Consider the following 21,893-nt stretch of genomic DNA (forward strand, 5'->3'; position numbering starts at 1 on the left):
ATTCTGTCTTCCTTTACTTCCTGGATCAATCATCTAAAAAGCTGATGAAAGGAGCCTCCTCTGCCAAGGAAGAACCAGGCCACTTGATTTCTTTTCCTTCTCCCCAAAATTGCTTTACTCACCTTGGCCCTTTTTGCCACTGGGATCTAGAGGGTACCTCAGCTGGGACCTTCTATACATCCCAGCATGGAAGCAAACATGTTAATAGGGCAGTGTGGCCTCTGGAGGGGGCTCAGGCCCAGGGTTTTTTCTCTGCTGGGACCATGACGCTGCATAAAACCTGTTGATCAGATTGCCAGGGAGGCCTATTTATAGTCTCAGCTGCGCCTGAACAAACAGCTTTGGCAAAAGGGGGCTCCTTAGAACAGAGATGGTAGTGTGAGCCTGGTATTGCCTAGGCACCCACTCACATAAATCAGGCCTGCTAGATAACATGGCAAGGGAGACTTTCCCTTTTACTTCTTCTACCTTGCGCTCACTTCGCCTGCAGCAAGAATGGCTAGAATGGGAAGATCGGCGCCGGGCAGCTGCCTGGCAGCGCTATAGCCGGAGATGTCCCCCAAGCACTCGGACCCAACTTAGCCGGACCCCCTGCTATTGCCGGGATCCAGCTGTCCATAATGCCCTGTTTGTGGGTGATCTACAACGGATCCAGGCCCTGTTCCAGGATGAGACAACAGCCAATATGATTGTGGAGACTATCAGTGACCAGCTGGCATGGTCGGCTGAACTAGGTAAGGGGCACCAAAAAGGCACTAAAGTGAGTAGAGAGAGGAGAATGGAAGGAATGGCATTGGGTAAAAAGTTTAGACACCATTCCCTATGTACTGGTGGTATTGACACCAAGATGGGACCTCCTCCTTTCTGCTAATGGTGAATGTTCCCCAAGTTCTTGGGAAATACTGTCCAGTTTCCCCTTCCCCAGAGCAAGAGTGACCTGTGATGCTCGGGTATCCTGAGGATTTTCCTAGTCACCTTGGTAGAAAATGCTCCATTCTGTCCACTCCATAGATCTTTTGTTCTTATGCCCATTGGGGGAAATAGTCACATTTATCCCCTTCTTGCCCCTCCCAGTTCTGTGCTATTCTGCTGCTCATGACCCTGTTTACTAGTGTGTCTCTCTCCCCTAGGCCTCTGGGTGCTGACCCCAAGGACTAAACAGACGAGCCCATTACAAATTCTGGCAGCCCGAGGCTATACCAACTGTGTCCGTCACCTGCTTCTCCAGGGTGCTGATCCAGATGCCCGAATTGGGGGGCAGGCTGCCTTGCATGAGGCCTGTGCCCAGGCCCAGCTAGACTGTGTCAGGTTGCTGCTTGACTTTGGAGCTAATGCTAATGTCTTGTCAGAGGAAGGCATGGCCCCCCTCCACCTCTGTACTACCCCCAAGTCCTTAAGGTAGGTTCCTTTGGGGCTGAGATGTCACTTGGCTTAGTATAGCTGTATAGTCACTCATGGCTGTTTTTTTTCATTCTATTCCTCCACTACACTGAAAGACTCCCTGTGGGCAAAGACCATCTCTTTATCTCTGTACACAAAACCCCTTGGCTTGCAGAAAGGAAAGCAGGTTCTTTTGCTCAACAGAACTCCAGATAACCTCCAGATGGGATGGGAATGCTGGCAAAGGGCAATTAGGGAAGCTTTCAGAAAAAAGGAAGTCTAGGGCAGATCTGGAGAAAGAAACTGGCTTACAGTCTCTGTATTAAAAGATGCCGATAAGCTTCTGTATCCACCGTACTTTAGAGCTCTAAAGATTTTCAAACTAGTTAGATCCTCACTTTATCCTGAGAGATAGGAGGGATAGATCTAGAGGACTTGGGGAGTGAGTTGACTTTGGCCTTCCTCACCCCCCCCTACAGATGTGCCAAATTACTGCTGGAAATGGGAGCATCCGTGAACCTGTCCTCAAGGGAATGTAAAGTTACCCCCTTGCACGTGGCCGCCGGTCGGGGCTTGGAAGAACATGTTGCCTTGTACTTGCAGTATGGGGCTGATGTGGCCTTGCGTACAGGTCAAGGCGAGACTGCCCTCAACTCAGCCTGTGCTGGGGCTGAAGGGCCAGACCGACAGCATGAGCTGGTAGTCCAACAGCTCCTGGAAGCTGGGGCGGATCCTCAGGCAGCAGGCCGAAAGCGCCACACACCACTCCACAATGCCTGTGTCAATGGTTGTGAGCGCCTGGTGGAATTGCTGCTGTGTCATGGGGCAAAGGCAGATGCTCCTAATGGGGCAGGACACACACCCATGGACTGTGCTCTCCAGGCAGCTGAGGACCTCCCTGACGGGAAGCCTGAGGTCCTCATTGCTGCCCTGTTAGACTATGGGGCTCAGCCCATCCGCCCAGAGGTGATGGGAGACAAAGGGAAGGGACTGTCTGGTGGGCAGGGGGTAAAGAAGGGGAGGCCAAGGCTGGGGAGAGGGGTACAGGGATGTAGGAGTCTGGCTGACCTTTGGGGTCAGATGATACTACTGAGAAGAAAGCTAATCAAGGGGAGGACAAAAGAAGTGAAAAGTGCTGGCCATTCTAATTGCCTTGGCCCTGGTGATGGTTTGTCCTACTCCTTTTGGGCTTTTCTGGCTCCATAACACTTGCTATGTTCCTAACTTGGAGTGGAAATGAGGGAGCAGAAACTGGATTGTTTAGAATCCAGGGGATGAGGGACAAAGAAAGCAGCTGGCAGCTAGAAGGTTGGGGAACATCCCTTAGTGAAAAGAAAACTCATGGAAAAAAGAAGGGAGAAACCTTAATCATATCCTCCCTCCTCCTCACCTAGCCCCTCAAATCAAGATGGGACTAGGTTTCATGAGTGGTGATCTCACTCCTGTGGTTGGGATAAGGGGAAGATGAGTAGTGCTTCCTTCTAGTTTTCTGACTTCTCTCTTGTTCTTCCACAGATGTTGAAGCTGTGTGCTTCGTCTCCACAAGCCCTGGAAGTACTGCTCAATGCCTATTCTTGTGTCCCACCTAGTGAAACATGGGCTGAGGCTGTGCCCCCAGAGTTGTGGCAGGTATGTCTCTCCTGTGGGCTCAACCCTAGGCTAAGCACAAGGTGAGAGATGGACACCAGAGAACTCCCAAGCCAAGGAGATGAAACACCAAGGTGTCTGGACAGAACTCTGCCCATCAGAGAGTAGAGATTGGGAAAAGAGCTGGGAAATGGTGTTAGTCCTACTAGGGTTACTTAGAGGGAATTGTGGAAGTGTGCTGGAAAAGAGGAATAGCTGGAGGGAAAGTATAAGGTATGAAGAAATGTCTATATGAGAGGCCTAGACCATGTCTAGAAACCTAGATTCTCTTCCCTAGAGCCCATATTGACCTTTCCTGTCTTTTCTACCCTCCTCCCAATCCCCAAATCAGTGCTTTTTTTTTTTTAACCTTCTGGCTTAGAATCAATATTGTGTATTGGTTCCAAGGCAGAAGAGTGGTAAGGGCTAGGCCACTAATAACAAACCTTTTAGACCCTGGGTGACATGCCCAGCCCTGCCAGAGACTGTATACCACCCCCCACACTTTACCCCAGACAGGGGTGGGAGAAAAGGAGGGAGTGGCTCAGGTGCTCAGTTCAAGGAAGGGAGAAAGCCACTGGACTGCTGGGCAGAGCAGTGATGGAGGGAGAGGGGAGTGGCCTACACATTCTGTTAGGGGGAGGGAGTAAGCACTTCCATTGGGCTGCTAGGAAGAGGGTTGGGAAGGTGAGGTAGAGAGAGGTAAGGGACCAACTCTACCTGAGTTCCTCTGCCTTTCTAGTAACTAACTCTAGTGGGCAACAATGTGCATGCCCCCTGAGGTCTCTGCATGCCATCTTTGGCACATGTGCCATAGGTTTGCCATCATGGGGCTAGGCAATGGGTTAATGAGTTAAGTGACTTGCAAAGAGTCACATAGCTAGGAAATATCTGAGGCTAGATTTGAACCCAGATCTCCCATCTCAAGGCCTGGCTCTTAAACCATTGAGCCACACAGCTGCCCCAGTGCTACACCTGTTACCCAGGTACATTTTCATAACTCATTAGGGGTCCCAGGAATGGGGTTGAGTATCTTTCCTTCTAATCTAGACTGTCCCCTAATAGGAGAGCAGTGTAGCAAGCATACTAAATGAATTAATGGTTTCTCTCTTGCTTTAGGAGCATGAAGTCTTCTATAGCTCAGCCTTGCGGATGGCAAACCAGCCCCGGAGACTGCAGCACCTGGCAAGGCATGCCCTTCGCAGCTTCCTCAGGAATCGATGTCGTCTTGCTGTATCTCAGCTTCCACTGCCCCCTGCCCTGAAGGACTATATGCTCCTTCGGACTGAGGGAAGCATTCAGTGAGCTAGAGTTGAGGGAGGTTGCAGGATGCTTGGGCCTGTTTATGGCTGTACTACCCTTCTCACTTAGAGGAATGACCTCTTAAAGAGTTATGGTTCTCAGCCTTTTAGCCCATGGGACTATTCAAATAGAGCAAAGGACAACATGGAAAACACCCCCACATGCAACTTCTTTTAAAAAAAGCCATTTCTTAATGGGAAAGATGCTCAACAGTTATTAAACATGAGCAAATAACACATGACAAACCTAAGTATAGATACTGTCATAATAGAAACATCACAAAATACCTCTCCCCCTCCCCAACATTGCCTGGAGGATCCTGAAAGATGACTGTTGTCAAGACAACTGTTAGGCCCAGGGGAGAAGTGAGAAGAAGGCATCTCAGGACTCAGTTCTTCTGGCTCTCTAACAAAAGGGCATTACCTTGAGTGCCATTATGGAAACCCTTACTTCCCATCTTAGAATCAATACTGTATACTGGTTCCAAAGCAGCAGTGATAAGGGCTAGGCAATGGAGGTTAGTGACTTACCCAGAAGAGTCACATAGCTAGGAAGTGTCTGAGGCTAAATTTGAACCCAAGAGCTCCCATCTCTAGGCCTGGCTCTCAATCCACTGAGCCACCCAGCTGCCCTGCTTTGCCTCCTTTTATCTCATGAATAGAAAAGGTTAGTGAATAACCAATGTCATTTGCTCTTAAGTCTTGAACTTACTGACCTGGCATTTCCCTCCAGGTCCCAGGGACCCTTACAGATGACAGAAGAGCAATTTGCCCAGGGTCACACAGCTAGGAAGTGTCTGAGGCCACATTTGAATCCAGGTCCTCCTGACTCCAGGACTGTTGTTCTATCCACTGTGCCACTTAGTTGTCCCTGCTCCAAAGCCTCTTAAAGCTCCCCCATCTCCCCTTCTTGTCTGAATCCCAGTCAAGGCACTTGGCTTTCTAGCAGATGTCTCTGTTGCCATCCCATTCCCATTCTGGACAAGTACAAAAGATGGTTTGGCTTGGGACCTGAGTTTCTTGATCTGGAATTCTACTTTTGAGGTTTCAGAGACCTCTCAGAGAGGGGAATGAAGAGAGATAGAGTGATTGTCCATTTGTCCCTCCTCCCTCCTGGTCAAGCCTCCAAATTGCCTGCTAGCTTTCTTAGGCTTCAGGACACTCCAAGATGTAGGGGCTATTTAGTAAGTTCGAAGTAGCCTTAATAGGTTTCTAAATGGCTTGTCTGGAAACAGCTAAGGATCATCATCCAATTCTTCCCAGAGATGTTAATGGAGAGGGTGAAACAGAGGAGAGGGAGTGAACAGGGAGGTACACAGATCCAGAGACTACAGCAGAAAACAAAGCTGCATTAACTCTGGGCACTCAGAAAAGTAACTTCAAGTCTTGGGATGAACGCTTGTTAAAGTTAAAGTGGACCTCAGTTTCCCCATCCGTCAAATGAGAGAGTGGTGAAGCTCCACTGAATGTTTAGTCAGGTCCCTTCCAGCTGTATGACTTTGGATAAATCACTTCCCCTCTCCGGGTGTTTCCTCATCTATAAAATAGGGGTTGGCCAAGAGTAGTACTTAACGTACACTAGAAAGCGGTAAAAAGAGCAGCAGGTCTGGAAGGGTGACAGAACCCGACTAGCACGGCCAAATCAGGGCCATTCCGACCGTGTCCCGCCCCCACATGCCGCGCCCATTGCTGCTGACCAAGCCCCTCGCCGTGTCCCGCCCCCTTCCCTAGGGGCCTCAGCAAGCAGTTTCGCCGGAAGTCGACTTTTCAAATGGACCCTGTTACAGCGGCTTCGGGTCCGCAGCAACGGCGACGAAGACGAAGTGAAGGTGGGACTTCCTGTCTCGTGCCCCAGTAGCTTCCGGCGCGAGCCGGAAGACCCGGTACTAGGAGGAATCTGGGGCTGCCGGTGGCCCCCCCCCGCCCCGCCTCCCCTGGACGGGCAGGTGAGATCCGGGACTGTCCCGGCGCATCCAAGACGCCTGGACAGGTTAGGAGAGGGCCCTCGGAGAGCCACGGTCGGGCCGGCTCCCTTGTCCCGGTGCCGGGCGCTACGCTCCCCTTCTTCTCCAGCCGGTACCCTCCGTTTCCCAGGACCCCCCGCGGCTGCCCTCGGCCCCTCCCTCCGGGTCCTCGCCCCGCCCCTGCCTGCGAGAGGGGGGTGGGGCGTGACCTCTGACCCCTACCCGGGTCGTCCCCGGGGCCCGGAGGGAAACGCCAGGTCAGGCCCGGGCCTTGAACGCGGGCCCCTGTCCCTGTCCAGCTTCGTTCCCGGGGGAGCCATGAGGGTACTGACCTCGAACTGGCCTTTGAGTGGGGCAGGTGCCATGTCCAGAGACGGGAGGAATGGGCGAGGGAGCTGCTTCCTCCGAGCCCTCCTCATCCAGCCAAACAGTTCATTAAGCTCCTCCTTCGGGCCAAGCGCCATAAGGTGCCCCTACTGGGGAAGGTTGCCCTCGAGGAGCTTGCCGGAATCCAGCCGGATGTGTGTGTGTGTGGGGGGGTAGTTTCGTGTGTGTCCTTGGGCCGTGAGGATGGTGTAAATTGCCTATGGTGATTCCCCTAGAAGGAAGAACCTGAGGTTCCAGTCTGGTCCAGCTTTCTAATCCCAAAGAGGGAGAATCACCCCAAGGGCAGGCAGGTAGATGGGGTCCAGTGAGGGATCTCTGATATCCAGAGAATATCCACTGGGGTGGGGTCCCTTCACTCCCCTCCCCTCAGGGCCTTTCTGCCCTCACAATTCTCTTGAAGACACTGAAAACTTTCCTAACCCTACAATATCTTATGAGACCTTAAAATTGTCCCCACAGCTTTGAGGGCAAAAGGGAAATGAAAGGGCAGGTTTGGGAATCTTCAGGTGGCAACATTTTGTCTTAAAATGAGTGTCTTGTTCATCAGAGGTCATACCTATTTTACAGTAGATCTCCTACTTGAAATGATGTGTTTTCCAACACCCTCAAAAACAAATTCCAAAACACTGATCCTTGAAGAACCTGGCATGATCCAGGACTCAGAATGTTTTTCCTACCTTCATCCTACTAATATTGCCTACTTAGCGACCCAAAGGCTTGGGATTAGAAAACAGATCCAAGAAGGGATTGCATTTCCTGACATTTGGGAATTTGAGGTACACATTACAGGACAGAAGTTTTATTCTTCGTTGCAGAGGATTCTCCCCTCCTCATTTTCCCTCAAGTTGGGACAGTTATGACCAAAGCAGGAGATCACAGTTGCCCTCTCTAGGCCCCAGCTAATACTCTCCTCCTTGTGCCCCTGCAGCTCAGACCCAGTGAGAATTCCAGCCATGGAACCACCTGATACCACCCTCATTGAAGGCGTGGGCAATGAGGTGACAGTGGTGGTGGGTGTGGTGGTGCTGGCGTTGGCCCTCATACTGGCCTGGCTCTCCACCTACGTGGCAGATGCTGGTAGTAGCCAGCTCCTGGGCACCATTGTGGCAGCTGGTGACACCTCTGTGCTCCGTCTTGGTCATGTGGAACACCTGGTCGGGGGGCCAGGCACCTCGGAGCCAGCTGAGCCCACCCATCTTGAAGAGGGTACTGAGGAGAAAGCTGAGGAGGAAGGTGGGGGGGACTCAGCAGGTGAGCCTGGTGCTGGGGGCACGGTTGAGCCAGGCCTCGACCACCTGCTTGACATACAGGGACTGCCTAATCGGGCAGCTAGTGGTGAGGGCAGCAGTCCAGAAGCTTCCCTGAGGTCTGAGGGTAGCACCCTCCTTCTGCCTAACTCTGGCCTCATCAACATTCGACTCAAATTCCTCAATGACACAGAGGAGCTGGCTGTGGCCAGGCCTGAGGACACCGTGGGCACCCTCAAGAGGTAAGCAAGGGAAGGTGGGTTCCTGACTCAAGACTATCACCCCTGAGAGGTCTCTGGGAATGTGCATTGAAACTACTGTCCCTTCCTAAATTTTTCTCTTTATTTTTGTTCCCCCAACTGTTCATCATTCTGACTTTTTTCTTTTCTGTTTTCATAGCAAATACTTTCCTGGGCAGGAGAGTCAGATGAAACTGATTTACCAAGGCCGCCTGCTGCAGGATCCAGCTCGAACCCTTCGCTCCCTAAACATCACTGACAACTGTGTGATCCACTGTCACCGATCACCCCCAGGGCCAACAGCCTCTGGCTCCTCTGCATTGCCCACTTCTCCCACCACAGAGCCTTCAGGTCTCAGCGTCAATGTGGGCAGCCTTATGGTGCCTGTATTTGTGGTGCTGCTGGGTGTAGTCTGGTACTTCCGTATCAACTATCGACAATTCTTCACAGCACCTGCCACTGTTTCTTTGGTAGGGGTCACTGTCTTCTTCAGCTTCCTGGTTTTTGGGATGTATGGACGATAAAGACACAATGAGGGTGGGAAGAAGAGTCAGTCTTCCTTCCCTACCCCATTTCCTGCCCAGAGTTGGGTGCCAAGGGCCCCAGGTCCAGTGATGGTCAGTAAAAGGGATGTGGACCCTCTGTGGGAAGTGGGCATATGACCTCTTCCATGCCCTCAACTCTGCCCCCAAACAGGGTGACCATGTCCCTTCCCCTGCCCATTAACAACTCTCAGGTAGAAATGAGGACCACCCACCCCCAAAAAAGACATATACATCCCTGATGCCAGTACAAGTGACTGTCCTCCCCCAGAGTGGGCTCTGTGCTGACGATCCCACTTGAAAGAGGTACAGGCTTAGGTGACCCCAGAATATCAAGGGACCCCCTGCCAGCAGCCCCCATCTCTTTTGTGTGCCACCAGCTTTGCACGCACTAGAGTCCCTGGCCTCTCTAGCTTCCCACGTGGCTGCTCTATATTGGGCAGCAGCTAGGGGAGCACAGCAGTATCCAAAGCATGCATCTGCCAGGGACAACAGGGCCCCTGTGCCTAGTCATTGGCCAAACCACCTTCTCCTGTTTCTGTGGTTTATAAGATGACCAAATCTAGTTTGTTTCAGGAAGGGGGTGACAAGGCCAAGGTACCTCCATGGACCTGCTCTTTTCAGCCCTTTGGCCCCTGAGTAGTGAAAGTAGGATGGTTCTTATGTTCTGGAATTTCCAAGGTTCTCCCCTTTTCTAGAGCACTTTGCTTGCATACCTGTTTTTTACAAAGCCCTTTACAGTTGAGTCAGAACTCTGGGAGTCAGAGGTGAGACCCTAGAATCAAGTGCAGGAATTAGGGCTAGGACTGCTATTGCTTCTGATCCAAGGCCAGGACACCAAGAAGAAACATCTGCACTGTCATGCCCTCTACTCTGAAATAACCTTGCCCTTGTGGCTCAGAGATGTCTGCCCCCGAGGCTCCCATCTAGATGGCCACTGCCTGTGATTAAATAAAGTTTTACTTTTGTGGCCAGCCTTGGTCACTCAAAGACATCTGTGAGCCTGTGAGCTTTCTTTCTGTTGACAAGAGGGTCATTTCCCCAAGCCCATTCCTCCCAGTGACTGTGGAGGATGAACAAACATAGTAACAACAGGAAGATGCAATTTATTTACACCAGCAGCCATGGGGGAACAGGGAGTACACAGCGTTTACAAAGTTAGCTACCTGTACAAGATGGATTACATATGCAAAAATAAAATTTCAAAACCACAGGACAGCAACACCCCCTCCCTCCCAATGGCCCCAGCATGCAGTAATGCCAGGCAGGTGGCCCCTGGGCATGCAGGGGGGGGAGTGATGCATGGAAGGAGAAAAGCCACCGGCCACAAAAGAAAAAAAAATCAATACAGAACCCCCACACACATACTTAAGACACATGATAGGCTACAGAGTGGACAATACATCTAGCTGAGAATGGGGAAGGGTGGGAAGCAAAATCCACATAACCTGTTACTAGAGAAAGGAAAGGGAGAGAGGTCTGGGGAGCTCCTAACCCAGCAATTATTGGGCAATAAGCCCCCTTTCCCCAAAGGGAAAGCAATTGCTCCCCTAAAGGTCCCAGCTGGGCCAGGCTCATCTCATATAGCCCAGCAGGGAGTGGGGCTGTGTCCTGAGAGGAGAACTGAAGAAAGTTGGACAAGTCAACACCGGGAATTCTACTCCCAAACTGCTTCCTAGCTCTCCCTCTTCAGACAGAAAGGGTTTTGGTAGGCACCACCTGGGCCTCAGGATAATAAAGGGAGCATCACTGGGCTTTGGGCTTGGGAGCTATAAACCTCTCTGAATGTTGAGAGTTCAGCTGTACCCACAGCAAGCACAAGTTTGTCCCTTCCCCTCCAATACCAACCTGCTTCCAAGACATGATTTGGAAGGACTGAGGGGCACTGGGTTCCCTCCTATGAAGAAGGGATATAGAAAATAAGGGGCAGGGATTGCCCTGGGCCCAGGCTCTTACTCTAGCTCATACTCAGGTTTGGCTTTTTTTCTTTAAAAAAAGTTCTTGGGTTAAAACCAATTTGTAACCAGGCCCAGCCAGGGAGTTGGAGATGTTAGGTAGAAATGAGGAAAAGGGTAAATGTCCCAATCTGCTACTTCTGCTAGCTATCCAGGACCTACCCAAATTTGTTAATCCAGTCCTGAATACTAGTGCTATTATCTAGTAGGCCAGATCAGTGGATCCTCCATTCTGGGAGGAAAGATATACACCCGTCCCCAGTGAGGTTACTCAGGATCTTATCCCTTTCAAGTCTAGTATTCCCACCAACTTTCAAAACTGATAAGCATCACAACCCCCAGCCTTGATGGTCGGTCTGGGTGGAAGGTTGCAGAGGGAAGGGAATACTTTCATCCCAGCTTTGCAGGATGTAATAGGCAATATACACTACATCATTCTCCTCTGGTACAAACCTAGGGGCACCCTCTCTACACTCTTCCCACCCACTACATAAGATCAGGACTCTACTCAGAGTGTCAGACTACAAGTCCAGAATAAATAACTTGGGGGAGGGGGGAAGCAGCTAAGGAGGAAGGGCTAGAGATGAACTAAAGCACACAGGAGTAAAAGAGGGCAGCAAGCAGCAAATAAGGACCTGGGGAGTCCCATCAGGACAATAGGGGAAGCAGGGGAAATTTGGGGCCACCCTGAGGGTGAGGCTGGGCCCTTTCCCAGGGCAGGGGATGAGGTAAGAAAACATTTCAAATAAAGCAGCACCGTTCCCACTCACTTTGGGGCCCTGTCCTCTAAGGGTTATGGATGGGGGGAAAAAGGAAAGTTCTGATAAGCAGTTCCCCTTCCTTCCCTCTCCCTTTCCATTTCCTGAAGCCAGAGGATTCTGGCAACTCCTCTTGGTTCTCCAATAGAGAGGCAACTCCCACAGCCCAGGTGGCCCTAAGATACTGAGGAGAAAGGTGAGAGGAGGACCAGTCTGAACTGCCCCAAGGAGGGAATACTCTGTGTCTACCTTCCTGCTCCAGTTAGAGGGATCACTGGACAGGAGTGGAAATGGGGCAGCAGAGTATCCCTCAGCCACAAGCACCAGACCCATTCACATTGCGGAAGGCAGACAGGGGGTGGGGTGGGGTGGGATAGGGGGGTAGGGGGGCAGGGGGAGCTTTTTGGGGCTCAGTTCCCAATGCATAGCCCCCTGGATAGCCACAATGTGCCTTCCATGGGATTTCATTCAATCCCTGGGGGGGAAAGGCAGGCAGTGTATGTACCCTAGCACGGTCTCTAAGTCTGGCCCCCTCTCAGCCCAATCCCAGCTGGACATCCAGGAAATCACAGAATAAATAGAAAAACACTCTCCCCCGAAAAACTTGTTCAAGGTAGAGTATGTCCAGGCCTGAGTCCTGCACGCCCGAGGGTCGTGCACAGTCAATAGGGTCCTGCCATCATGCTGTGGTTCAAAACGGTCAAAGCTGGCATGACCCTCCCAGACTTCACAACCTCAAATCCCCAGCCTTTGCTGAAGGCTGCCACCTGTCAACCAGAATGGAGGGAAGGAGGGTTGGCCCTGACAAGGGAACACTCCCAAGCCTCTGGTCAGTTGATGTCATCGTAGATGCTCGGTGTAGGGGGTGCTGGGGGCTTTGGCTTCTTCTTCTTGTTGGAGCTGAGGCCTGGAGCTGCCCCAACCAGACTCAGGTGGGGTTTCTTCTTCTTGGTCTTCCTTGATTCAGAGTTATTAGTGCCTGGGGAGGAAGGCACAGGGAATGAAATCTGCTATCTGATCTGTAGTGCAGACATTTCTACTGCCCTGGTTGGAAAAGCAAGACTCAGTTATTTCAAATTTTATTTTTTGACACTGTGCTGGGCACAGGAAAATGAAGAATTCTTTACTGTCCCCCATCCCCCAACCAACCTCTCCCACCCCTAGCCTGATTCTTACTCGTCTTGGAAGAAGCAGAGTCGGAAGGTGAGAGGTCTGAGGAGCCATCCCATTGTAACCGGCTCATCAAGGCCTGGCTCTCAGCCACATCAAAGCTGTCATTCTCTACAGAGCCTTCTGCCTCAGGCAAAGGGCTGGGGATGAAAGGAATATGAGGGACACTGGTCATTGCCTGAAGTCAGACCCCACACACACACACACACCTTAATCCCAATGTCCCTCTACAATTGCTGCTTACGCTGAGGGACCCAGGAAGTAGACACGCACAGCCCGTCTCTGCTCATCTGTGTGCTGGGGGCAGCGAAGGGACCTGTAAGGTAAATGTTTATGACTACCCAATCAAGGACTGAGAACTCAAGATGTCTACATTCTTTTGGGCCTTCTGGACATGTCCTCCTCCCTCAGAAAAAGAGGTTTGGATAGAAACCTCTGGTCCCCATATTATACAGCAATGCAAGAATAGAGAGGTTTTACCTCCAATAGGAGAATGTATCTAGTATATCCATATCAAAGGAATGGGGTTGTTATTCCCAAGGACATCTGAAACTCACAGCCTATCTCGAGGGTTAGGTGGGAACACAGAGCTACATAGTGTGGCACTCCTTGGGGACTTCCACAATTCCTGTAGCCCCTTCTACCTAGGATTCTTGTTTACCTTGTGCACATCTTCTTGGTATGTTCAGAGATCACCCCACATTGCTATAAGAGGAACACAAAGCTGAGATACACTAAATATATAAACTATACAGCAATCCCCAAATCCCCAAGTTAGAAGAAGCGAGGTTGACAGCCAGATCCCAGGGAAAGAGTTATTCTTCTACTACCTTGACCTCCTCCACAAATTTTCTCACTTCACATGTTCCCAGACCCAGATACCTCCCCTTCCTAGGGTCTCACTGTGGTAAGCAGGGTTCGAAGCTCCTCAGGACCTAGGGTTTCATAGTTGATCCCAGAAGAGTTGCTATACTGTGAAAAGATGAGAGAAGGTCAGTGGTAGGGAATCTGGGGAAAAGAAGATGGGAAGAGCTGATGAGGTACTAATGAGCACACAACATCCCTCTAAGTCAAAATGTTTTACAATAGCAGTTTTTCAAGTGAATCTTTTCAGCTGCATAAGAGAGAAAACCAGGTAGAACAAAGTTCCAAAACCACTCACTACTTCTGGCTGTTAGAACATCAAGCATGCTGATGAACAACACATTCCTAACTTGGGCCAACTGAATCCACAGGGAGAAAAACTCATTCCCTCCAGAGATGAAAAAATGCAGAGGCACTATTAGAGATGGGACTGGTTCTACTCACCTTAAAAGGATCTGAATTGCTGCTAAGTTCTCCTGAAAAAGAAAAAGAAGAGAAGGGGTGGGGTTGGATGCAGAGGTATAGGTAGAGAGATTTATAGTGACAGAGGGGTCACTAACTCTCCCAGTATGGCTTCCCCAGTCTCTTCTCTCCAGAGACACAGACTAAAGGCCTCCCTTGATCCCTAGACCCACTTACCATTTTTGTGTTTCAATGACTTGGACCTTCGAGGGGAGTTGGGGTTCTGGAAAAAGAAAGATAGCACCTTTGGGAAAAGGGTTAAGTTGTAGTAGAGCAAAGAAGCAGGAAAAGCAATGGGGGTTGGTGCAAGGCCATCCCAAGACCCCAGTCTGCCCCTCCCCAATTCCCTTTCCTTTTCTGCTCTAGTATTCAACTACCCTGCTGCCTGCCTAGTCAACCAAAGGTACTCTTAGTCTAAAGCCCACAAAGATTCCTTGAGGGCCCAGAAGGGAGCATATATTTTCTGTGTGCCCTCCACTCCATTATTTCTCTGTCTACCCATCTCTCACCTTATCTGATTTTCTCTTCTTTGCTGAGGAGAAAAAGAAGACGACTGCAATTACATCAAGTTTCCAAACCACAAGGAAAAGCACAACATCCCCATGACATGAAAGATGAACTACATATTACCCCCCAGACAGACCTACATTACCTTTCTTCTCCGAGCCATAGAACCAGTCGTTGTCATTGATATCATCATTGTCTTCCTGATCACTCTCAGATTTGTTCATGTTGTTGCTACTGGCAATCCTGCCCAGAGGAGGTGAGGGATGGTTACAGAGACATCTTCATGGCCCACCCCTTCCTTCTGGCCTGTTCCTCTACCTCTCACAGCAGAGATGCTGCCCACCCACTCACCGGCGGTTGGCAATTCGACTGCTATTCCGGCCCATGCCCAAACACTTCTCCAGGTGGGGAGCAAAGCGGGAAGCAGCAATGCTTCGGCTGCAGTTAGGGCAAACACATTCCTTGTTCTTCCACTGATTGTATACTTGCCCAAAAATATCCACTCCAGGCTGGTCTACAATCTCTGGGAACGAGAGGATCAGAGATTAGGGTAAGGAGGAGGATCCTTTGGACATCTTCAATAATCAACCTTTAGTTTATACACACCTCTCTCCCTTGAGCTATGACATTTGGTACTTATAAGTAAGTATGGACACAAGAGACTGGGGGAGAGGTGTGTAGTTTTTACTAAAGAAGGCTTTGAAGGTCACATCCATCCCAGGGCTTAGCATTCAGTGGATATGTCCAGGTAGGAAAAAGAAACTTATCTTAGACCAAGACCATGACATAGAATATGTTCCCTCTTGCACATTACCATGCTGCTTACCCCTCTCCCCAACCCCATCCCCCTCTATCCTCCACAAGAAAGCCAAGGCTATAATTTCTTAAGTACTAGGTCTTTTCAATTCCCACTCACTCAGTTCCTAACCCAGGTAGAATTAGTCCAGAAGATCAAGCCCCATACCAGAATTAACCATAAGAACCCAGAGCTACAAAGCAAGGAAAATGACTGTCCCCAAGGCCAAAGTCCACAGCTTATGGAGACCGGAAGCTTCTAGGACAGAATTGTATTGTTCTACTGTCAGAGTCTCACCAAAATCCTTCATGCTGTCAGGGTCTGTGTCATCCAGGAAGAAGTAACCACACTTGACAGCCCGGTGTACCTCAAAGCAAAGTCCCAGACAAGCATCTTCCACCAGGTCTGTATAAATCTCATGAGCGATGGCCTGAGCCCCATGAGAGAACAACAGTGATTACAAGGGCTTTGTTATTTGAATCTTGTTCCTGAATGTCATTTATACCTGCCTCATAGCCAAGAACATAGACCCATCCCCTATCTTGAATTTTTTTCACCTAGTTCCCAAGGCTTTCAGTTATTCTTTTTCCAAAGATGAGTCAGTTATCCCAAAATCCTGGAACCTAAAATTGAGGGCCAAAAGGGACTTCGGGAGGGGGGGGGACCCAAACCACTTAGTTATGGAAGTTACAGAAAGTTGATGTGACCAGCCCAAGGTCACGCTGGCAGAAAATGGCAAATGCAGAATTTGAACTCAAGCCTTCTCTAACTCTTCAGTACCCTTTCCACTATACCATCATGCCTGTTTCTCTTTGTAGCTCACATCAAATATAGAAATGCTCAGAGAGCAAAGATGACACAGAAACAGGTGGGAGAGTCCTCACCTCCAGCTTGCTGTTATCCAGGCCAGACAAAGACATTTCCTCCATTTTCATTTGCAAACTCTCGTGGAGAAGACGTTCTGACTGCTCATAGCACAGCAGGCGACAACACAGCTGTACACATTGAGGGTTGAGGGGAGGGAGGGTAGCTTAAGTCCAAAGCACCTCCACTAGGTCTCTTTCCCCTAATCCTCCCCCCACAAATAATACAATTTACCAATCCCTGAGTCTTCTACTTTAAGAATATTCCTCCAGAGGCTAGAAACCTTATGCCATTTCAACTCTCCCAAAGGAGGGAGAGGGAGACATGTCAGAAAATCATACAGATTTCTGAATGTAACCCTTTCTGCCAACATATACCTCATCTCCAGTGTGACCTCTGCTTTCCAAAGTGGCCACAGAAAACTTGGAGCAATTCCACTTAACTCCCTGTCCTAGACTTTCACTGAACCCGCACAGAAATTTGAAGGAAGAAGGTATTTTAGGCACTATACAATCCAAATATTTCACTTTACAAATTAAGATGGAGGCCCAGAGCAGTTAAATGACTTACCCCAAATCAGAGTAACTGGCAACAACCCTTAAGTCTCTCCTCTTGAAAAAGAACCAAAACCAACCCAAAAGCTAACCTTATGAGAAGGCTAAGTTAAAGGAGCACAGGACAGTGCTAGATTATTGTATTATACTCCAGAGTACTGGGTTTGGAATCACATAATTTGGGTTCTAATCTGGAATCCACCATTTAATACCTGTGACCTTGGACAAATTACTTAACCTACTAACCTTTAGGCCTCACCTTTTTTATCTTTAAAGTGCACAGGGTGGACTAGAGGAGCTATTATATTCTTTCTGGCTCTAACTCTACAATTCTGCATTGATTAGAGATTAGGAGTTAGGAATCCAGAAAGGAACTCCATCCCCCACCAATCCCATGCTTGAGGAGGGCAGCATGTCAGAAAGGAATAGCCCATTTCACTGGTTCCCCTCTCTTCCCTAAACTAGACCAACTCTGGAATCTCTAGAGATGCGGAGGAAAATCTTTTCCCCTTCAGGGCTGACTACAATTGGGTATGGTGGTGGGTTTGGTTGCCTTTTTAAAAGGAGATATGAAAACAGAGCACTAAGCTTGGGGGACTTTAGTTTCTCTCTTCCACCTTCCCCGCTGCTGCATTGATGCTGCATCACACTGACTTGGGGGCGGGAGGAGCCCAGGCCACACCAGTCACCATCACTACCCAGTCCAGGAGAGAAACGGCCCCTGCCCCCTCCCCCCAACTTCCCAGGCCAGGGCAGCCTTACAGCCCGGCCCCAGTAGCAAAGGGTACTCTTCGAGGTTATGGTCCCAGCCCCTCAGGGCAACCTGTACTTCACTCTCTAACAAAAGGCGGCCTCTTCCTCGGTCCCGGGGGCTTCCCCACCCAGGGCAAATCGGGGAGGGGGGGGCACGCCACACCCCAGGACCGAGAAACACCCACTGCTTCCGGGACATGGGGGAGGGGCGAGGAAGAGAACGCGGGCCCGGCAGCGGCTGGTCAGAGGGCGCGAGGGTCAAGGGTCAGGGGGCGGAGGCACGGGACCCCAGGCCCCTCCCCTCCCCCTCACTCACCCCGCCCGGGGGGCTGCGCCGGGGCCCCGGGGCCTCTCAGGGCCGCGTCCTCCGGCGGCGGCGACGGCGGCGGCTGCTGCTGCTGCTGCTACTCCTCCGGGAACCCATGTCCGTCCGTCCGTCCGCCCGCGCCTCACCTCCCAGAGCCGGGGGTCGAGCCACCCCCTCCCCCCCGCCGCCGCCTCAGCGGGCGGCCATGGCCCCTTCCTTCCCCTCCCTCCTGGCCTCGCTGCCTCGTCACCGCCTCCTGCTCACCTCACCCCGCCCCTCCCCCTCCAACTACCCCCCCGCTCCGGGACGATCCAGCCCGCCTCTCCCGGGCGGGGGGCAAGGCGCGAGGAGCCCAGAGCGCGCGCGCGCGAGGCAAGCCGGGCGCGCGCGCCACCCCGCCCCACGCTCGGCCTCCCCACTGCGGCCTCGACCCTCGGGCCCCTCCCCTCTCCCGCTGTCCCCTCCCTCACTTCCTGCCCGCCTGTTCTCCCTTCCGCGCGCGCAGCAGCTGCTCGAGCTAGCGGGGTCCCGGCGCGTGCATCTGCTCCGCGGGCCGCCGCTCAGCAGCATTGGCTATTGGGGGCGGGGATGGGGCGGGAGAAGCCGTGGAAGCGGAGAGGAGGGGCGCCACGCCGCGGCGAACGTCCCGACGGCCGCACCTCCCCAGAGAGCGTGGGGAGGGGGCGGGGCCTCGATTGTCTTCTCTCCGCCAATGGGAAGCACACGTCCCTGCCGTTTGGCCAATAGGGCCGCAGGGGGCGGAGGTAACATTTAAAGCTGCGGTGTGCGGCGCGCGGGGAGGAGGATACTTTGTTGCAATCCCTGCCGGCTAACTGGGCGTGGAACCGGTGGCGTTGAACTCGGGCGCCCGGTTCCCCCGCCCTGGGGACGAGAACCGCAGTCTCCGCCTGCTCCCCGGGGAAGCCCCGCCTTTAGCTTTGCAGGCGGAGTGTTCTGGGGAATGAGGCCCTATTAATGCGATTTGTGCTGGCAGTTTGCAGCTTTCCCTTTGCTGTTGGGAGGGTCCCAAAACTTCCTGCCGTAAATCCGGGCGCTGTCCCTTGTTACGGCCCCCCCCCCAACCCCACACCGCTCTCTCCCGGGATGGCTGCTTTGCTTACACCCCCAGCATGCCTGCCAGTCAGCCCCGCCCACTTTGCCAAAGGTGACACTTCTTCAGCTTCACGCCATCTGTTTGTCACCTAATCTAACTCTTTGTCCCAGTTCTTTTATTTTAAAAAAGTTAATAATAAAATTTAATAATAATTAAAATTAAGCACTGCTGGATTTGTACCCCAAAGAGATAATAAGGGGAAAGACTTGTATAAGAATATTCATAGCTGCGCTCTTTGTGGTGGCAAAAAATTGGAAAATGAGGGGATGCCCTTCAATTGGGGAGTGACTGAACACATTGTGGTAAATGTTGGTGATGGAATACTATTGTGCTAAAAGGAATAATAAAGTGGAGGAATTCCATGGAGACTGGACCGACCTCCAGGAAGTGATGCAGAGTGAGAGAAGCAGAACCAGGAAAACATTGTACAGAGACTGATACACTGTGGTACAATCGAATGTAATGGATTTCTCCATTAGTGGCAATGCAGTGATCCTGAACAACTTGGAGGGATCCATGAGATAGAAAACTATCCATATTCAGAGGAAAAACTGTGGGAGTAGAAACACTGAAGAAAAACAAATGTTTGATTACATGCGTCGAGGGAATATGATTGAGGATGTAGACTAAATGAACATTCTAGTGCAAATAACAACATGGAAATAGGTTCTGATCAAGGACACATGTAAAACCCAGTGGAATTGCAGGTCAGCTAGGGGAAGGGTGGGGAGAGGGAAGGAGGGATAGAATATGATTCTTGTAACCAAGGAATAATGTTCTAAATTGACTAAATAAATTTTTAAAAAATAAAAATTAAATTTTCAAATGTATCTCTCTTTTTTCCACCTCCCACCTTCCCCTACTGGAAAAAGAAAAACAAAACCCTTGTAACAAATATACTTAGTCAAGCAAAACAAATCTTATTGACCATTTCCAAAAACTGTATGTTTTAATCTGCCTCCTGAATCCATCGCCACTTTCTCAGGAGGTGGGTAGCATGTGATGGGTAGCATGTTTAATCACGGGGCTCTGGAATCCTAATTAGTCATTTTGTTGTTAGAGGTTCTTAACTCTTTCAAAGTTCTTTATCTTTACATTTGTATGCTTTTTTTTTTTTTAGGGCTAGGCAATAGGGGTCAAGTGACTTGCCCAGGGTCACACAGCTGGGAAGTGTCTGAGGTCAGATTTGAACCTAGGACCTCCTGTCTCTAGGCCTGGCTCTCAATCCACTGAGCTACCCAGCTGCCCCCTTGTATGCTTTTTTTTTTAAATCAAAGACCTATTTTTTCCCTTCCTACTTAAAAAAAATACAACAAAGCTCTTGTAACAAATATGTAGAGTTAAGCAAAACATTCTCATACTGACCATGTTAAAAAAAAAAATCAATCTGCATCCAGAATCCATCACCACTCTTTTAGGAGATCGGTAACATGTTTCACATTGGGTCCTTTGGAAATGTGGCTACTCATTTCATTGATCAGAGTTAAGTCTCTTAAAGATTTTTATCTTAATATTAATTGTATAAATTATTCTCCGGATTCTACACATTTCAGTCTCCCTTCAGTTTATGGAAGTTTCCCCACAAGTTTTCCTTTAATCATTTCATTCAGAACTAATAATCCATTACATTTTTATGCCATAATTTGTTCAGGCATTCTCCAACTAATGATCACTCCCTTAGTTTCCAGTTCTTTGATGTCACAAAAAGAAAAAAAAAGCTGCTATATTTTTGCACATATGTCCTTTTATGTTTTCTTTGATCTTTTGGTGATAAAGGCTAGGCATTTCTAGGTCAAAAGTTCTAGTAATGGATGGCTAGTACTGGTATCTCTGTGTCAATACATAGTTTAGTAACTTTGGGGGCAAAGTTACAAAATTGCTTTCCAGAATGATTAAACCAATTCACAGTTCCACTAAAAGTGCATTAATGTGTGTGTGTGTGTGTGTGTGTGTGTGTGTGTGTGTGTGTTTTCTCACAGCCTTTGTATTTTCTTTTTATGTCAACTTTGCCAATCTTAGTCTTTTCTCAATGAATTCAAGACAGGGTCTTCTTCTCCAACCCCATACTTGGGTTCTTCAATATACATGGCAATGTCTCCTGGAACACTTAGAGCTCACGATTCAACTGCTTCAACTCCCATGACCTCCATCTTTTCTTCTCCTTGGCTGCTCTGGAGTCCTTAGATAATCAAATCATAAACCATAATTATTCCAGGTTCTTCATCCAGTTCTCTGAATATCTATCTTCACTACCTAGCCCTTCCTAAATCTGTTCTTTATCTTTATGGCGGCCCTCTAGTCCTTCCATACCGATCTGTTTCATTCTCTGTTGTTCTCTTTTTTTGTACCTTCCCAGCCTTGACCAGTTCCACTTGGACCCTTTATCCTTTTTGTCCTTTTACCAGATATTTCTTGACAAACTCTTGGGTTACTGCCACCATCTGCTTTCTCTCTTTCTACTCATGGTATCAAAGAAGTCCTTTAGAGAGATCAGACAACGTGAGTAAAATCAATGTTGTTGGAATAAGAAGAGAAGCAGTTTATTGGGGAAAATATCTTTGTAACAAATATCTAGAACAAAGACAACTAACCAACATGTCAAATACGGGAATACATTTTGTAGGATAGGTGTAACCAATATCAAATTGTTTACTGTCTCAAGGAGAGAGAAGGAAAGGGAGGGAGAGGATGTGGAATTCAAAATGTTAGAAAATTAATGCCAAAAATTGTTACATGTAAGTGAGGAAAGAATAAAATATTACTGAAGGAGTGAAAAATAAAGATATTTAGTTTTTCAATGTATGATTGGATCTGATATCCAATATTTAACTATATAAGAACAAGAGTAATTTCCTAATAGATACATGGTTGAAGAATCAGAACAGGCAGGTTGCTTTCTTTTGATAAAAAAAAAAAAGTTTCTTTTGTTTTTATATCACTGTGTGTTCCTTCTTTCTCCTCTATATGACTGGCCAGGGAGAGCCCAGCTCAGGAGTATGAGCTGTCTTCTTTGCTTGGTACGATCCGTGTGCATGATAGAATGCTCTATTTCCCATTTCATACTATGCCCGTGTTATTCTTGTCTAATTACTGTCTGCTAAAG

At 49.4% G+C, this 21,893-nt stretch overlaps 3 protein-coding genes across 8 annotated transcripts; 2 read left to right on the forward strand and 1 right to left on the reverse strand.

The window, feature by feature from the left end:
* Window positions 1-345: 345 nt before the first annotated feature.
* ASB16 (ankyrin repeat and SOCS box containing 16) lies at window positions 346-6,298 on the forward strand. The gene is made up of 5 exons (XM_001367969.4): window positions 346-734; window positions 1,131-1,398; window positions 1,860-2,346; window positions 2,896-3,009; window positions 4,126-6,298. Exons 1-5 carry the CDS (start codon window positions 434-436, stop codon window positions 4,309-4,311), a joined length of 1,356 nt encoding a protein of 451 aa, XP_001368006.2. The 5' UTR covers window positions 346-433; the 3' UTR covers window positions 4,312-6,298.
* TMUB2 (transmembrane and ubiquitin like domain containing 2) lies at window positions 6,069-9,678 on the forward strand. Of its 4 annotated transcripts, none has more exons than XM_007482419.3 (3): window positions 6,069-6,253; window positions 7,587-8,147; window positions 8,305-9,678. In XM_007482419.3, exons 2-3 carry the CDS (start codon window positions 7,612-7,614, stop codon window positions 8,666-8,668), a joined length of 900 nt encoding a protein of 299 aa, XP_007482481.1. In that variant the 5' UTR covers window positions 6,069-6,253; window positions 7,587-7,611; the 3' UTR covers window positions 8,669-9,678. The 4 variants fall into 4 exon arrangements, with proteins under 4 accessions (XP_007482481.1, XP_007482482.1, XP_007482480.1 ...); XM_007482420.3 differs by having other exon boundaries at window positions 6,165-6,297; XM_007482418.3 differs by lacking the exon at window positions 6,069-6,253 and adding an exon at window positions 6,310-6,595.
* A 91-nt stretch (window positions 9,679-9,769) lies between these two features.
* ATXN7L3 (ataxin 7 like 3) lies at window positions 9,770-17,827 on the reverse strand. Of its 3 annotated transcripts, none has more exons than XM_007482415.3 (13): window positions 17,686-17,827; window positions 16,083-16,193; window positions 15,496-15,628; window positions 14,754-14,925; window positions 14,548-14,645; window positions 14,405-14,427; window positions 14,073-14,118; window positions 13,878-13,909; window positions 13,473-13,541; window positions 13,231-13,274; window positions 12,814-12,885; window positions 12,576-12,709; window positions 9,770-12,378 (listed from the first exon to the last, which is right to left on the reverse strand). In XM_007482415.3, exons 2-13 carry the CDS (start codon window positions 16,131-16,133, stop codon window positions 12,230-12,232), a joined length of 1,023 nt encoding a protein of 340 aa, XP_007482477.1. In that variant the 5' UTR covers window positions 16,134-16,193; window positions 17,686-17,827; the 3' UTR covers window positions 9,770-12,229. The 3 variants fall into 3 exon arrangements, with proteins under 3 accessions (XP_007482477.1, XP_056672897.1, XP_007482478.1); XM_056816919.1 differs by having other exon boundaries at window positions 9,770-12,443; XM_007482416.3 differs by lacking the exon at window positions 17,686-17,827 and adding an exon at window positions 16,633-17,605.
* Between the last annotated feature and the right edge of the window lie 4,066 nt (window positions 17,828-21,893).

This window comes from Monodelphis domestica, chromosome 2, assembly GCF_027887165.1.
Source record: "Monodelphis domestica isolate mMonDom1 chromosome 2, mMonDom1.pri, whole genome shotgun sequence".
NCBI lineage: Eukaryota > Metazoa > Chordata > Mammalia > Didelphimorphia > Didelphidae > Monodelphis > Monodelphis domestica.

Coding starts and splice junctions, on each gene's coding strand:
- ATXN7L3 (XM_007482415.3), bottom strand. CDS start 16,133: ATGAAAATGGAGGAAATGTCTTTGTCTGGCCTGGATAACAGCAAGCTG. Junction 14,926..15,495: donor TGACAGCATGAAGGATTTTG/GTGAGACTCTGA, acceptor TCTCGTTCCCAG/AGATTGTAGACCAGCCTGGA. Junction 12,710..12,813: donor TACTTCCTGGGTCCCTCAGC/GTAAGCAGCAAT, acceptor TTTCATCCCCAG/CCCTTTGCCTGAGGCAGAAG.
- TMUB2 (XM_007482419.3), top strand. CDS start 7,612: ATGGAACCACCTGATACCACCCTCATTGAAGGCGTGGGCAATGAGGTG. Junction 8,148..8,304: donor ACCGTGGGCACCCTCAAGAG/GTAAGCAAGGGA, acceptor CTGTTTTCATAG/CAAATACTTTCCTGGGCAGG.
- ASB16 (XM_001367969.4), top strand. CDS start 434: ATGGCAAGGGAGACTTTCCCTTTTACTTCTTCTACCTTGCGCTCACTT. Junction 1,399..1,859: donor ACTACCCCCAAGTCCTTAAG/GTAGGTTCCTTT, acceptor CCCCCCCTACAG/ATGTGCCAAATTACTGCTGG. Junction 3,010..4,125: donor TGCCCCCAGAGTTGTGGCAG/GTATGTCTCTCC, acceptor CTCTTGCTTTAG/GAGCATGAAGTCTTCTATAG.